Below are 18,199 nucleotides of genomic sequence, written 5' to 3'. Positions count from 1 at the left end.
AATGAGTAATTTCAAAAATTGACCCCATTGAGTGTGACAACAAGATTAGAAAATGATCTTTAAAGGACTCCCTTAAATTCCAAGGCTATAAACACAAAACAAAATAAAACATGAGTCTTGCTTAAAACAACACTGTTTGGTTTTAATGGGTATTACAAACAGAGAATGTGTTTGAAATGCAGTAGACTTGGTGTGAGAGACAGCTTTCATGCTAATGAACACGGCGAACAAGTTACTTTTCTTCTCCGCACAGCTCCAACAGGATCTTACTGTAATCGCCCGATGTGTCACCCTAATAAACAACCAGAACAGAGTTTCATAATGGGTTAAATGTTAGTATTGCCTTTTAGAAGTGCTTTGATTGGGGATTTTTGGGTTTGTCTGCAAAATTAATTTAAATAGATCTAGTCTGAATCAGGAGAAAACTATGCACAGATCAAGCATAAAAGTGAAAACACTTAGTTCTAAACACTTATCTTGGTGTATTTTGATGTGAGAGAACAACAGACAATGGATTATGGACTCGTAAACTGGCTAAAACTGGTTTAAACTAGATCAAACGTCCTAATGATGTACTTGTACAAACACACAATTTTTCACTTCTCAAGGCATTAACTCATGGACTGTATTGGTATGGATTATTGCGATGTTTTTATCAGTCGTTTGGACTCTTATTCTGATGGCACCCATTCACTGCAGATTATTTTTTGCTGAGCAAGTGATTGAATGCTAAATCTATCCAAATCTGTTTTGATGAAACTCAATTACATACTGAATAAGCAAATGAGTCAGTTTTTTGGGTGAACTATTCCTTTAAAAGTTTGGCTTTAGTTCATCCCTGAGGTTTGTGTTAGAGTATTTGTAATATGTTTAAATGGATTTTAAATATTGTGTTTAGTCACATAGTCTCAGTGAAACAACTGTGTCCCACCTTTATAAAGGAATGAAGGGTCTTTCCATACATCTTCAGGAACTCTGCTTTGATATCCAGCATATCGATCTCGGCACGAGCCACCATGATCCTGATCACCACGCTATCTGTGGTGCCTAAACCCTAAGAGCCAAGAAACAAGAGAAATTATGACTGTTGTACTGGTTATATCTCTAATGTGTACAAATATTAGATTAGATGGGGTTTCCATTTACCTTCATTGACTTGTAGAGCCTTTCAGCAAAAAATGCTGGCTTGTTTTTCAGGCATTTCACTGCAAAGGTTAAAGAGAAGCTTTTTAGATCCCAGTATGCAACTGAAAATGTGTGAAGATAACTAAAATATTACTCACGACCGACCTATTGCCAGAAATACATCCTCCAGGCAGCCAGACATCTCTCTCTTTATGCTGTCCTCAATGTCCCATCCAGAAATCTTCTGATACTCCTGAAACACTGGGAAAAGAAAAATGGTTGAGAATGGGTTGGATGTAATACTTCTTGAAACAGCATGCAATATGCAAAGTTTCAAACACTATAGTTGTCACATGATCTCACATTGCTTTATGTTTTATTCAATTAATGCCATGTAGTTAATAAATAGCTGAATAATGTTAATTTTGCATTTTTAAAAAAAATGAGTGAAGGAGCAGAAAAATATAACTAACCATGTATATTAATCAATACTTAGTCAATATATATATATATATATATATATTAAATCAAACAAATGATAAAAGCAATTAAAACAAAATTACTCAAATTACATTGAAACTAAACTGAAAAAGTAAAATAAAACCTATAGTAGTATATACATTTTAGTAAAATAAGATTGTACTACACATAATTTAACTGAACAGTATGAGAAGTAGGCCTACATCTATTCCAAGCAACTTTATTTACATCCAGTGAACACAAGGTGGAAGTCATGAGCCTACTTCATTGTTCTGTAGCAGTGGTTCTCAATCTTGGTCCTGGAGGAAAAGCCCCAAAACTGCACGCTTTTGGTGTCTCTGTTTTCGGACACACACATTTGAGGTCTTGGATTCTTCTTTAATGAGCTGATGAGTTGAATCAGGAGTGTTTGAACAGGGAGACATCTAAAATGTGCAGTGTTGGGGGTTCTCCAGGACCAGGATTGGGAACCACTGTCATGTACGATAATTTTCACACTTTGCTGCTTTCTAGAACGAACACAGAAGTGGTAAGGAGTATTTCGGTTATTATTTGGCATGAACAGATACCTCGGAGTAAATGATTTCGGTTCCTCACACACAGTACAGTTAGGAACTTGACCTCATCTGTTCCCCAGCGAGCTTCGCCTGCCTCATAGATGTCCTGTTGAATGAGAAACAATTTCCTTTTATACAGTTAATGATTAGTAAGATCAGCATGACTGTTGTGTAGCTACGGCTGAAGCCCACATGCAGTTCGCTGACATTGAATATGAAATACGTCCATTAAAGAATAGTAAATGCACAGAATATACAGAGGCCCAATTTTCATTTAAACACATTAGCCACTCATAAAAATAAATCACTACATTAGATAACATACAAACAAGATTTAATGTAAAGAAAGTCACAATAAGAGTGTTTTTTGTTTTGCAGTCAGTGTAGTTGGATTCCATAGAGAATCTTACAAGCCGGTTCTTTTTAATGAATCAAAAACATTCAGAGCGGCCACCAGTCGTATCCCACAGTGAACAAGTCTTATCTAACTCTTATCTAACTAATATATATATATATATATATATATATACACACACAAACACACATTCAGCATGACCAGTGTAGTCCGATTCTCAAGATAACTACTCTTTTGAGATGGTTATTTTCAATAAATAAAAAATAAATCAAAAAATCAAAAATACAGGTGTAACCAGTGTGGTACGATTAATGATTCTCAAATAAATAACTTGCATGTGCTGGTTGTTTTCAATGAATCAAAAACTACAGCACAAAGAAAACAGTCTGATTAACTATTGTTATGTGAGACTTAAAGACATATAGTGCGACCGCTTTAGTTTGAATACTCAATGAATGACTCTCGTGAGTCGATTCTTTTCAATAAATCAGAAACATGCAGCACAACCAGTGTAGTCCAAATCACAAAAAAGGGATATTTAATGAATTAAACACTTCCAGTATGGTCTGTGTTCCAGTGTGAATCAGCTACAATGTTATGTATTATATTGTACTTAATGCTCTTTAGACTTCACTTAAGTAACTAGCTAGTTGTACCATGATGAATACTATAGGTTTTTATAATAAGTATTTTATAAAAATATTTAAAATTGAAATTGGGGGTCGCAGTACACTGAAGACTACTACTATTACCAAATCACACTGGATTTGCTAAGCATGTAATGTCAAAGTATGACCCAGATTAAGGTATTCAGAACCCATTACACCACAACATTTGAACATGTGCTGCTGCTGAAAAGCTAACCCTGCCGAAATCCTCACCTTTGCATCCTGAACAGCCTGAGCCTCGTCCACCTTGGTGCTCTGGTCACGGCCAGCCTATAAACAAAGCAGAAAAACTAAATCAATACATCTCATATGCCAAACTGTCAGGGGTCACACCTGCCCCAGCTGGACACTGTGGATGGTGAAGGTTTGCATGGCAAACAAAACAGGTCATGAGTAAAGGCAGCAGTGTTCTCTTTCAAGCATACGTTTCGGTGTCTCACTATGGGATACGTCCATTCTGCATATTCCTTTAGAAGCCCAATTCCATTACGCTAGCCCCAATTGGCTGGCAGACATGACGTTGTGTCAGGGAGTGGCCCCCTTATCTCGGTATAAAAGAAGCGACGCAATGTCATTACGACATTCAAAAACCTCTTCTCGCTTTACACCAGAATCCTACCCAACTCGGATAGCTATCAACTATTCTTCACTAGAGGCTGACATTTTTTCGGGATTTACACGGGTCACGGGAATCCCGCGTGATTGAGAACAAAAGCACTATTAATCACGGGAATGGGATGGGACGGGAAAAAATGTCAGTGGGAGTGGGCGGGACCGGGAATACACTTGGATCCCCAACTTTATACACAAATATAGCCTACCTTTTATATAAATAAACTATAAACTAGGGGTGTGCGATGTGAAGAGTTTTGATGGTGGACGATAAAAATGTCTCTACAATCTGCTTTTGAAGAAATGTAGTATCAGCTGCAGTTCTGGCTTCTCCATCATATAGCTACTGAAAAACACCACATCATTCACAGCAGTGTTAACTCAGCGCTAGAGTTACTCTCTCATTTACATCTGCTTTTAAATGTTTCATTAGCCTAAGCCACTTTGAAACGCTCCTGTTATTTTATTTTTTATTTTAATATAGGCATCGTTATGAACAGAACAATAAAATACACTGAAATACTTTATCCACGGAGTGATTATTAAATGCTCAGAGCAGAGGGAATTTGTTGTCAAAATACTCGGTCATTTTTGGTCATACAGATAAAAGTAATAAATCGTTCGATGTTTATTTGTGTGCACTCCGAATAACAACGAAACACAGTGCTTCTGTAAAATAATAAGGCTAAAGCAAACAAGATGCAGTTTCTGCCGTCTGGGTCATGTGAACTTGAGCATGACCCAGGTTAGCTTGTATGATTTACATGAAATTTAATGTGTGCGCACACATATACATTTTAAAAAAATATTTTACTAAAGTTGGCATGCTGTGATCTGTAGCCTACTGTATTTTCTTTCTTTTACTGTAACTGACGGATTCCAGCCAAAAAATATACAATCCGGGAGTGGGCGGGAACGGGAATCATTCTTCTGGTTTTGGAACGGGACGGGATTTTAATATAGCAATATAACTTGGAGATGTTTCAAAACATTGCACTTCTCTTATAACATGCCTTTCCCTGATTTCTCTCTTCTTTCAGTCACCTCTTTTATTTCCTACCTTAATAGCATTAAGGGCCTCCAAGTCGGGTCCATCAAAGGTTACTTGAGCGGCATCCAGTTTTTCCATAAATTGATGTACGGCGCTCCTTCCCCCGAGATAAACAACTCACAAACCTCCCTCCTGATCAAAGGGATTCAAAGATCCCAGCACAGCCGTACCGACGCTAGGCCACCTATAACGTTAGACATTCTCACCAAATGCATTCGCGCCCTCCGCACAGGCTACCATTCCATCAGTACCACTCGCACACTCGACGCTATGTTTGTCCTAGCCTTTTTTGGTTTTCTCAGATGTTCAGAACTCGCCATCACTTCCAACTTCGACCCAAAAATCCACCCCACCATCTCAGACTTATCAGTAATAGATGGTGAATCAATTTCATATTTGATTAAACAAAGTAAGACCGACCAAACCAAAAAAGGCCATTTCATATACATTTTTAATCTCTCATCGCCAGTCCAACCATACCAGTCAATTCTGGCATATTCGCAATGGAGAAGCTCTCAGGTCAAATATCCTCTGGAACCCCTATTCATAGACGAATCCAAAAAACCCGTGACTCGTTTTTGGTTCCAGAAACACCTCAAAGCCATTCTCCAACAGGCAGGCATTCCAGTAAAGAATTTTTCAAGTCACTCATTCCGTATTGGGGCAGCAACTTCAGCAGCCCAAAAAGGCCTCTCCCAACAGCAGATACAAGCCCTTGGGAGATGGTCCTCAGATGCTTTCCATAGCTATATCAGGACCAACCGATTCCACATTAAAAAAAGCTCACCAAACCTTTATTGAATGAAAAAAAAAAAAAAAAAACCTCTCACGTTTACTCTTTCGTCCAGTGAGCATAGGGCCTCACAGCAGACGCAGTGTGAGAAAATCTCCCGGTCAAACTCTCATTTTCTCTCTCTTTCCTGTTTTCTCTTTCTGTCCAGCGAGCATTCGGTCTCACAGCGGATGCAGCGAGAACTTCCCGGTAGAGCACTTACGTTTTCTCTTAAGTCCAGCGAGCATTAGGTCTCACAGCGGACGCAGTGTGAGAAAATCTCCCGGTCAAGCTCTCATTTTCTCTCTCTCCTGTTTTCTCTTTCTGTCCAGTGAGCATTTGGTCTCACAGCGGACGCAGTGAGAACTTTTCCGGTAGAGCACTTACATTTTCTCTTTCGTCCAGCGAGCATTAGGTCTCACAGCGGACGCAGTGTGAGAAAATCTCCCGGTCAAGCTCTCATTTTCCTTTTTCCTGTTTTTCTCTTTCTGTCCAGCGAGCATTGGTCTCACAGCGCAGAAAAAGGCAAAATAAATAAATAAATAAATAAATAAATACATTTGTCTGATCGGTCCCCGTTGCAAGCCAGCGGGGCCTGTCAGTCCAGGTACAGTGAGCCGCCATCACGGGCCCACTGGCCAAACATTCAGACCCTTTCTAGAGACGCCAGCCCGCCAAACACGGCACTCATTTGGGGGGGTCTTTTAGTTCAGCGGCTGTCCTCTGCTCTTTAGCTTTTTGGGGGAGTACTCTGGGCTCGGGCCGAACTCCGAGCTCGGAGCCCTCCCTCCGGACAGCATGCCAAATACGCATTAAACTTTACCCTCTCAATTGTATGTAAGTGTGAACTCGTGAAATAATGTTTTATTAACAAAGTTCGGGAGAAGCACGTGCAGATAATTAACACAGGTGGAGAGCACTCAACAATCAATGGTAAGAGGTATATATACAGCAGTCTCACCTCAATTCATTTGACAGTCTCGCAGCATCCCCCCACCACCCCTTCTCCACACTTCTAGTCCTAAACCACTTACATAGGGTAGGTGGGGGGTACTCTGGGTTCGGGCCGAACTCTGAGCTCGGAGCCCTCCCTCTGGACAGCACGCCAAATACGCATTAAACTTTACCCTCTCAATTGTATGTAAGTGTGAACTCGTGAAAGGAGTTACGTTACAAGATATTTGTGATACGGTGAGTTGGTCCTCACCGCACACATTTGCGAGGTTCTATAAACTGGATGTTACAGCTCAAATGTTTTGAGCATTGATCTTAAGTGTTAACCAGCCCAGTAATAGTTCTTTGGTTGGCAGGAGACTTCGAGACAGGCTATCTGGCAATACGGGAGTTATGATATCCCATAGTGAGACACTGAAACGTATGTTTGAAAGAAAACAATAGGTTGCTTGCGTAACCCCGTTTCTGTGATAGCATTAAGTGAGGTCTCTCACCAGATCACTCTCCTTGCTGTGTAAAGCGAGGAAGAGGTGTGCTTGTTTTGAATGTCGTAATGACATTGCGTCGCTTCTTTTTTTACAGAGAGGAGGGAGCCACTCCCTGACGCAAGGTCGTGCCTGCCAGCCAATTGGGGCTGGCGTAATGGAATTGGGCTTCTGAGGAATACGTGGAAGGGGCGTATCCCATAGTGAGACACCTCACTTAATGCTATCAGAAAACCGTGGTTACGCAAGTAACCTATTGATTTGTTTATTTACCGTGAGTAAAGACACCAAAACTCTCTGGAACATTCCAGACGTGTCTCCAGAGACATCTTCATCGAGACTCTTGCCATATTCTGTGATAATGACATCATTATTAGCACAAGAAAAGTGAACGAAAATATATGGGTAGACCTGTATATTTTTCACACTGTAAAAGAGCATATCCATGATAAGTGTGAGCTGTAGCACATCTGTACCTTTCTTGTAGGTAGCAATGATTTCCTTCACCTCAGCATTGGTTCTTGAGGCCAGGATGTCAATGAGACATGCCTCCTCAGTTCCTGCACCCTGGAAAAAGGTTGAAGATATTGTGTGGTGACTAAAACCACACACACACACACACACACACGTAAGGTGCCTTTGATCAAGGTATCCAGCTCCCTGGGTGCCGCAGGAAAAATGCCTGCTGTGTGTGTGTGTGTGTGTGTGTGTGTGTGTTCACTACTCTCTGCTGTGTGTGAACTAGGGTTAAATGCAGAGGACAAATTCTGAATATTCTTTTTTTCTGATTTGACTGTCAAGGAAGATCAGAGCAGCATTATATTATACGAATATATATATATATATATATATATATATATATATATATATATATATATATATATATATATATATATATATATATATATATATGTATATATATGTGTATATGTGTATGTGTTCTGTTAATGCATGGACTTCATTATTTAAGGTGCACCTGCCATCCAATAATCGCAAAAAGCTTTGTTCCTTTTTAGTAAACAAGGTATCAGCTTTAAAATGATTCAAAATTCATAACGAAATACAAACAATAAATACAGTTTTGTTTATGGCTCTCTTCAATTCGGCAAAAACACTTTCCTGCGGCGCCCCCCAGTCATCTCGCGCCCTAGGCAACAGATATTGTTTATGTTCAACACCAATATTACATGCTAACTAACGTCAAAAAAGTGAAATCGCAATCAAGCACCGCTTTAAGTTAACCTTAGTTCCCACGTCATCTACAAGATGGATTAAATTTGTTGATAAAGTCAAGAAAATAAGAGACATAAACACATGACAGTATGGTTGAAATGTTAAAATGTAAAAAAAAAAACATAAAATAATAATACTAAAACAAATAAAACACATTTATTCTGTGGCACGTAAAAACATTATTTGGCACCTAAATTTTTTGTACAGTCAAAACAACTCGAAGTGGTTGGCACCAGAAGCCATGCACATTAAAGTAAAATACTGTCTGAAATGGGTGTTTCCTAATCCTCACTAACCTTGATGGCGTTCCTCAGCTCATACGCGTCATACACTGGGGCGGGCATCATCAGGCCGACCACAACCTGCTCAAAGTTTCCAGATAGCTCTGACTTCAAGCAGTCAACCAGTTCCTGAATGGGATTTTTAAATAAAGTGTTATTACATACCACATGTGGAAGAACAGCAAACAAACTATAGGCACATCAAGCTTAAAAGTAGATTATTTCTTCTTCGATGCATTCATTCATGCTTTATTTCCACATCTCATATCACAGAAGAAACAAATGGATTTGGTGTTGAAAATAGTGTTGGTTGCAGACCAAAACTGTAATATCAGTTGTAAGTCTGAGTGGGGAAGGCATGTCGTGTCCACGAACCTGCAAGACCTGACCCTGACTTTTACTGATTCTGGTTTCCCTGACCGGCTTACAGAGTTAGAGGTTTACAAATTAATAGAGGAAAACCACAAGGAAGTACAATATAAGTCAATACTGCATTCTTTATACTCTGTTATGATAACAGTCATAAAGCAGTGATGTCTTCTGAAAGACACCGCTTGTAGATGAACCGTTTGTTTTATGTAAATACAACCTAACGGTTGCTCACACCTTCCCTGCCATTAGGACCTTCCATAAAGATAAGAACACGACTACAAGCTTCCCTCATTTTGACCAGGAAGATGTGTTGTTTTGGTCCAAAATGAGACCTGTTAATGATAGGCTACAGGTCTGAGTTTAATAGACCTTATTTCAGAGAATGGTAACTGTTGGTTAAATGACATTGAGTGTTTTACCTTTCCCACGCTCTGTTTGAAAGACTCCTTGATTTTCTGCCTTTGTGCAATAGTGCGATGGGCGAGGATCTCGATGATAGTCGCCTCATTGGTACCTGGAATTCATTCAGTTGTGGTTAAAGCATGAAATAAAAAAAATAATAAATAGAAGAAAACATTTAGTCAGCCTTATGTCAATTATTATAATAAGAATTTTTTTTACCATTTCGAGATTATCAGCATCAGCTGATAACAGCATTGTCTTAATCTTTGGTTATCTCCAAAACACATTCATAATGGATATTGTGTCTTTTAATGTGTTACAAAATCTATACATCTGATATGGTATAATAAATATTACATATATAACTAAATGACATGTTAATATTTCGGAAAAAAATACAGGAGAAACTAAAATTGTGAAATAAAATGATCATTTACTGTACAACTTATTTTAATTTTCATTAAAATTCATTTTAAAATGTAATTTTAGAAACATTTATTATTAATATCAATGTTGAAATCATTTTGTAGAAACAAAAGAGCAGAAAAAAGAAAGTGTTGCAGGTTTGGAATGACGTGAGGTTGAGTAAACGACGGCGGTTTTCAATTTCATATCTGCATATACCTTTTTAATTAACGGAATTAACAACTTTTTGTTATTTTAAGTACCAAATTAGACATTACCCTTAAAGTCCCATGCTGTACATGCTTGATCGTAAAATGGCAAAAGATTGCTTCATTTTCTTTCACTGCATGGACAATTTTGACACTTCCGAATCACAAGTTCACTGTTATTTAAAGTGTTAAACTGCATGTTACTCTCAACTCACTCAAGGCCAAAAAGCGAGCCTTTGTCAAACAGCAACAGTGTGAGTGCAAGTCGTGTGTTTTGTAATGCAACTCATGCTGAATCAGCTGAAATCCATTTATCTAGAAATCTGCATTCTTAACATCATGCCAAACTCTAGAATAATGTCTACAATAATGAGCAAAAACCTTTTCGGTTACAGGACAAATGCCGAGGAATCATCCTCTGCTCTGCATTGGACGAGAGCCCAGCTAAACACACAGGAGTCAATGCGGAGCACAGCTTGCAGTTTTAACTGGATATGAAGAGATTTAGTTCTCTGATCTACCTGATAAAATACTTTCAAAATGAAACCTGGTGATGATTCTCATTTCATTCAAACGGGCAAAAAAATGGATCATGTAAACACTCATCTTGAAGCCCGGTTCTGATTTGTCGATCACTTACCATTTCCTTTCATAGCATTGTAAAGTTTCTGGGCATCTTCCTCTGGGTTGAAGCCTGATGCCTCAGTTACGGTTCCACGGTTGCCCAACTACAGCAAAAGAAGAGATAGCATCACCTTTAGACCAACGTGATCTCATGAGTATACATGTGTATTTTTACGTTAAATGTGGTTCTACCACGCGTACATTTACTTACGTTTTCATGCACATAAAAACTTACAACTTAGACGTATTTATAGCAGTAAAATGTATCTGTACGTATTTGAGGTTATTTTTATGTAAATTTCAATATGTATTGAACCTGTAATTACGTCCAGATAATACGTAAATGACACTGTAAATACATAAAGGCACATACGTATTGGACAGTTTTAATTTACATCTAAATATGTACGTTTTGACTGTGAGATCGGGCTGTTTAGACAGATTTAACAAGTGCAAAACTTAAGTTTAAACTGTTGAGTTGAGTTCCAAAATTCCAAAATTCTAATTTCAAGCATTTCTGCGGTAGCCTTTATATATAGCATTTCTTATATTTATATCGAAAGGTTTACGAGATCCAGACTTTTGACTGGCAGGAAAATGCTTTTAATTGATTATAAATGTGTGATAGTGATACAATTAATTTCAAATGAATTGCCTTTGAATCATCTAGAAGTGAGACTAAACGCATCAATGTTTCAGACATGAAAAAAATGACTAACATTGTGTCACATTTGAAATACTTTTCTTACCGCTGCCATTGTGATGGAGGAGAGATGAAGAGATAAGGACACTAAAGCCAAGAAATAAAAACAACAATTATAAAAAATATTAATGTAGTATAAGGAACCATTGTACAGGCAATGTACCTGTAAAACATAAATGCATTTTTAAACCGATGAAATGCAAAAGTGGTGTAATAAATTTCATTTTATAATATATGTCTTTGAAATCCACAAACAGGTAAAACTGTTTTATTTTGACACATCTATAATATTGAAACAGACCAGGGATGCATTCTAGAAACATTTTAATCATAAATCGTATTCGTACTGGTGCCAATGGTTTCTTTTGGTGCTTGCTTTTAGGAAGCACTTCCCAGTTTGTTAGGGTTTTATTGAAGTGAAATTTAGGACTGAGATCTAATGACGGGGTCAATGACACTGTTAAATAAATAACGCCTTTGGATGCCACTAGCAAAATAGTTTCCACTTTACTATTCAGCTCATTAAGCAGAAGAGGCTGAACCGGTAATTAACAGCCTAATGCTCAGTATCAGTTTCCCCTTTCATACAATACACTTACAACATTTCCTAACCCCCAGAAGACCTCCTTTAAAACACCGAGACATCTGGCTCTCAAAGCAGTCTCTCAATTTTCACTTCATCGTTGTCTAACACTGACTGCGGCCCCATGACTATAGTGCATCATTTAAGACCTTTTAATAATGTATTCTTTGCATACAATGTGCTGGACGTTCAAAGAGCCTGCTGCCATTATATTCGACACATGCTGTGCGACTTTAACACCGTTAAGCTCATTTGATTTTGAGCGTCAGCACCACAGATAAATTCACTGACATTCAAAACATACCGCAGTGTTTCATATGAAAGATTAAGCTCTTATTTGAGAAAGCTCAGCATCTGCCCACCAGTAGAACCCACAAATTAGGACCTAGAGGAAAATGTTATTGCCCAGGAGGGTTCTTCTCAGTTGTAAATCAGAATTCATTTAGTCATCAACGTAATAAGATTCCTCTGAAGAACTTCAAACAGAAACAAGACTTTTGACATACAGCATAAAGCGAATAAAAAAAGGAGATAATAGCCTAGAACTGTAAGAATTATATGAACATTTTATTCATATTCAAATCTCTGAGGTTTGTTATATTAGTGAAATATGTTTAAAATATACCATGTTATTATTTTCTAAAGACTGGTCAATAGTCAAGATATTCACAATTTTTGTTTGGCAGAAACCTTTGCATATCTATTTATTTAATGGTATTTAATTAAAACTTATTTTTGCAGGTTTTTTTGTACTTTATATATATATATTTAGATTTTTTTTTTGTTTTTGTTTATAAAATCATGACAATGCAAAAGACAATTATTTAATTTTGGAGACAATTATTTGATTTAGTTGTTGTTATATTACATTTAAGATTTTTCACACACAAAGAAAAAATACAGTAGATTGTCATATGTGAAAGTGTACAGCTGCCTTTATATTTGAACAAAGGGATCCTTCACAAGGAAATCATCATATTTTGGGGTCCTTATATAGCAGTAAAAAGTTAGAAAGCTCCTGATCTAGGAGAAACAATGGATAGAGATATAATAAAGAGATTGAATTTGTTTTTGTTGTTTTTTTCCCCCTCTTGTGGTTACATCATTTCTTGCTGACTACCAGATATAGGTCATCCCTTTCATTTGTAAAGTGTGTGGTCTAATTAATTTGTCATTCAAAGCAATATGACTCATTGTATTTTAATGAAAGCCACATTTCAAAGGATCATGCTCGGCGGTAATAGTCACGTGACGGAACGGAATATGGGCGTTCAGTGCTGTCAAAAACATTAGCGGAAATCTTTATGATTTTACAAACAAGTATCAATACACGATTACGATATATTTCCATGAAGTGTTTTCCGTTTGCCTGTTAAAATAGTAAGTTGTTTTTATAAACAATCGTTATAGAGCGGAAAGAGACGAGAATAACATTGAAAGCGAAGTTAAAGTTAATTTGGGAAGCGGATGGGAGTTTGTAGCATCTTACCTGCTGAAGGATTCAGAGATGCACGGCACCCGTTACACTAAATGGAGTGGAGATTTAGGAGAATGTTTCTGAGCTTCGTTGCCAACTTTAATGGGCGTTGGCCTGGACAGACAGAATCGCCTTACAGTTTCTCTTTCACGGCCCCTCCTCTTTATAGTACGTTGAGATAAGAGACTGACAAGAGTGTGATGAAACTGTCACAGTGTTTGCCTGTCACAAGTCTCGGCTTTGCATATAGCCACTTTCAAAAGTTTCTTTAATAGCTTTTTGTTCTAAAGTCTATTGTCGCGGATGTTTTCCAAATATGTTTGAAGTCAAATTAATTGCATTAGAGGATGCAATTTTTTCTTTCGTGGATGAACACAAGTTGAAAGCTGCCAGCTGAAATTTTGCTGCAAAAAAATAAAATACAAAAAGGAATTTTGTAATTATGTACATAAAGATCGTGAAAAGTGACGGTCAACTCGTCTTGAATCGTCTTTTACATATGAAGTTATATCCCCCCTCTTGGTATGTATGAGTTGACAAAATTGAAAGTACCACTGCTTTATATAAACTCTTTCAAAGTTGCTTCATGGTTAATTATTTTTTTTATTGCAGTTTGAACAACGAACACAATCATGTTGTGCACTATTGTTAATCAATCAATCAATCAATCAATCAAACAATAGATTTAAAAATTTGCATTAATGTGTGTTTTGCTTTTGATGTATGAAATCAGTGGCCTATTTTCTGTTTTTATGAGTAAAAGATTTGTGATGCACATTTACATATGGAGGAAAAGTAAGTAAATTTTTTATATACCATATTTGCAATGCAACATTATAAGGTAAAATAAGTACAAAAATCTGAATAGCAATTTAAATGTAAAAATGCTTTAATGTAAAAAAGTCACTATCTTTCCAAAACTTTGCAATCAGGAGGAAAAATCTTTATTTCATTGTAGCCAGTGGCTTCTGTCAGAACGTGTGTCTAGAGATAGATAGATAGATAGATACACATTTTGCTCATATTAAATACTCTGTTAATATAATATTTAATTTGACCTCGTAAGGTCAGCATTTTCACTGCCTCCTTCGCTGATCATTCACTTAAAAGGGAAAAAAGACTGTAATTATCGAGAATTTCAGACTTTTATTGTAGTTTCTATAGCGCTAGCTTCACTCTTCCGGTATGGTTTCCGGTTAGCTGGCGCATCTGCAGCATCCAAAGCGGCAGACGAGAATCGCCATGAGCAACACGCTCATTTCTGCCTGAATTAGATTCTGTCAGATTGAAACCGAACTGCATCCGTTCACCGTTCACCGGCAGGCCTCGCTCCGATGGGAGCGCGCAGATGAGATGTGTCACACGTTCGAGCAGGTTTTGCAGGAATGCTAGCGTTAGCGCCTAGCTATGTGTTGGATTTAAATGATATATAAATTTTTTCATCAAACAAGAGACGAAATAATATGATTATGGGTGTTTAACTCATGAAATGATCGCTTATTCTGATTAATATCCGCATGTCATCTGTTTTTCCGTGAAAAGTGGGTGGTTTTTCAGATGTTAATGAGCTGCACAGCTGGCTGATGATGGAGAGTTTGACTTTCATCCAGCAAAACAATATGTTCTCTTCGCTTCACGTCTGATTTTTCAACAGGGTTTGAATGTTTACATTGATTTAGACTTTATTTAAATATTTATATCGTGATATGGGCCCGTGTCCCTTATATAAACACTAGACAAACACTTTAATCATATCAGGCCATCACTGACAGACGCTGTTGATTTGGGTGTACTCAACTGTGATGTATTAATCTAGTACATATACTGTTTGTTTTCATTTACTAGTACGGTTTTGTTGCAAAACGGTTCATTTGAGCTGCGATCAGCACCAGAATTGGGCTGGGAGTCCCATGTTTGACAGTCACAGCTGATCTAGACCTCTGGCACAAGAAAAAGCAAACCACTTCAGTTTCTTATAGACTCAAATAAGATAAGTATCGTTAGCTAGGGGATCGTTGATACATCATGAAGAAGTTCTTTGACTCCCGGAGGGAGCTGGTGGGCTCAGGACCCGGTTCCGGAGGGGGAGCTGGAAGTTCTGGATCCAGCAGCAGTGTTGGTGGGAATTTCATCGGACGGGCTTTCACTGTAGGAAGACACCAGGTCACTGTAGAAGAAACTCTGGCAGAAGGTACGTCAGGCTATGTTCAATATTTTCCATGCAGGCCGTGTACCTACAACCAGGATTCTAATTTGACGATGACATTTATAGATGTTGATTTATTGTACTGACTTTACAGAGTGCTAACGTTAACATTTTCAAGGGCAGCCTGGAAATATCATGGAAATATGTGTAATTAATGAATTGGTTTAGAATTCAGCTTTACAGAATTTCATTCAGTCTCAAAAATGGGTTTTAAAAATCTTTATCCAGTATTGTGAGTGCCTGGAGAAGTCATTGTATATGGGTGCAATATTTTCTCAAAACTCACTGAAAATTGCTGAAGCAGATTGGCCAAATGTTGGTCATTTTAAAATGACCAAATACTGAATGATCAATTTGCCTGGTTGACTTATGACAAGTTCATGTTTTCTTTTCAACCATATTGATGTTTAGTTTTGTACGGGAGTTAGTTACAGATAATTGAATCCTGCAAACATGTAGCTTGGCCTGATGGTGAACTGTGCTCAGATCTCAGCACTCTTCTCAACCCCTCTGACAGCTTTATTTAGTGATCTAAATCCTCTGTCTGGAAATCCCTGCTCATCTGTACTTGGGTGTTGACATGTCCTGTGCTGTGACGTCTTATACACCATCTAAAACTATTTCAAAAAGCGTTTTATTTTTTTTATTTTTTTAGAATTAATATTATTTTAATTAAAATTGGCATGCAGTTTTTACATTCATTGAGAGACTATGGAGTATTTGTGCTTAAAAAAAAACACATTGGGTAAAAGCTAAAAATGGCTACAATACTGTTCAAAAAGTTTGGGTTCACTGCAGTTTTTCTTAATTTATAAAATATGGATTATTTAGCAAGGATTCATTAATTTTATCAAAACTTACAGCAAAGACTTTTGCGTTGTTACAAAAGCATTCCATAGGCATTCATTTGAATATTCTATTTGTCAAATAATAAATCCTGAAAAACAAGAATCAAACGTGTATTACAGTTTTAAAAAAAATATTAAGCAGCACAAGTGTTTTCAATATTGCTAATAAAAAAAAAAAATTGGAACATCAAATTGGCATCTTAGAATGATTTCTGAAGGCTCATGTGATGCTGTAAACTGGAGTAATGATGCTGAAAATTCAGCTCTGCATCACAGGAATAAATAAATGGAAAACTGCTATGTTAATGTGTACTATTTTACTATAATATATATTGTTTATTAAATAGATGTAGCCTTGGTGAGCATAAAATACTTTTAAAAACATAAAAAAAAAAAAGAAAATATATATATATATATATATATATACACACACACAACACACACACACACACACACACACACACACACACACACACACACATATATATATATATATATATATATATATATATATATATATATATATATATATATATACATACACACACACACACACACACACACACACACACACACACACACATATATATATATATATATATATATATATATATAATTGATGTTGAGTCAAAGATCCATTTTTGAATGAGAAATTTAAGGGCAAAGTTCACCCAAAAATAAACATTCTGTAATTATTTCCTCTCCTTTGTGTTGCTTTAAACCTGGTTTACTTTCTTCCTCAAAGGGAGATTAAGCATACCATTGACACTACATTTATACCACACTGTGACGGTAAACGTTTTCCAGGTGCTGTCAAAGTTTTAAATATGATAAAAATCACCCTGCCCAAAACCTCATTTGTGGTGGACAGAAGAAAGCTGTTTTCGAGGGCAAGCGTTCATTGCGTCATCATGAATTTCATGTGTCATCAGTGATGTAAAGGAAACCGTTGTTTGCTCACTTTAATTTGATTTCCAGTTCACAGATGGAACTAGTAACAAAGCTAATAGACTTTCAGGCCTGGTGCAACTCAGACTGGTCTGTCCTGTTCAAACACCTCTCAGCATCTTTTCTCAGCTCTGCAATATAAAACCAGTCGCAGCTGTTTTGCAGAGAGATAATCTCGCTGATTGTTTGACTGTAAATCGACTGTTCGTTTAGTGCAAGATCCTTGATGAAATATGTGTCCTACTTTCCTCCACCAGTTTCCCATGTATCTGCTTTGAGGAATAACACCACATAATGCCAACACAGCAAATCTGAGTGCAGACATTTACAGCCTCTGATGTCTACTCATAGAAGCATGGACTGCTTTTGCTTTTTCTGAGTGCTTCCACTAAAACAAAACAGAATTTAGTGATTGAATACAAATAGTAAAACATGAAGTTAAATAATTAAGAATAATAATAATGGATACTGTTTTATTTAACACACACACACAAAAATGTATGCAGTATGTGATTTTATATTCATATAATAAAATATTTTTATTTAATATGTAAGTTAAGTATATAATGCTGATTTCCACATGGAGGCAGTGTTGTGTTGTAAATATCTTACATTTGCACTGATCGAGTTTTCAGTAAAACCACCTAAACTTTGTGTTTGCCTTTGTAGGTGGCTTCGCTATCGTCTTCCTGGTGCGGAGCAGTCAGGGAGTGCGCTGTGCCCTGAAGAGGATGTACGTTAACAACGAACATGACCTGCAGGTCTGCAACCGTGAGATCCAGATCATGGTGAGTGTGATGAAATGTCTTCTATGCTTTAGCAATAGTGAGGGAATTGACATTCGAGACG

General features: G+C 37.2%; 1 protein-coding gene across 2 annotated transcripts; it reads right to left on the bottom strand.

Moving 5' to 3' along the window:
- Positions 1-121: 121 nt before the first annotated feature.
- Positions 122-13,522, bottom strand: LOC128020692 (annexin A4-like). 2 transcript variants are annotated; one of them, XM_052607303.1, is made up of 13 exons: positions 13,361-13,522; positions 11,335-11,375; positions 10,602-10,689; positions 9,365-9,459; positions 8,589-8,702; positions 7,536-7,626; positions 7,333-7,412; positions 3,399-3,455; positions 2,175-2,271; positions 1,291-1,386; positions 1,147-1,205; positions 932-1,054; positions 122-292 (listed from the first exon to the last, which is right to left on the bottom strand). In XM_052607303.1, the coding sequence occupies exons 2-13, from the start codon at positions 11,341-11,343 to the stop codon at positions 233-235; spliced, it is 969 nt and encodes a 322-aa protein (XP_052463263.1). In that variant the 5' UTR covers positions 11,344-11,375; positions 13,361-13,522; the 3' UTR covers positions 122-232. The 2 variants fall into 2 exon arrangements, with proteins under 2 accessions (XP_052463263.1, XP_052463264.1); XM_052607304.1 differs by having other exon boundaries at positions 2,175-2,268; positions 13,361-13,521.
- Positions 13,523-18,199: the final 4,677 nt, after the last annotated feature.

This window comes from Carassius gibelio, chromosome A10, assembly GCF_023724105.1.
Source record: "Carassius gibelio isolate Cgi1373 ecotype wild population from Czech Republic chromosome A10, carGib1.2-hapl.c, whole genome shotgun sequence".
NCBI classification, from domain to species: domain Eukaryota; kingdom Metazoa; phylum Chordata; class Actinopteri; order Cypriniformes; family Cyprinidae; genus Carassius; species Carassius gibelio.
The sequence above is the reverse complement of the archived record's forward strand: the minus strand, read 5'-3'. Positions and strand labels throughout refer to the sequence as shown.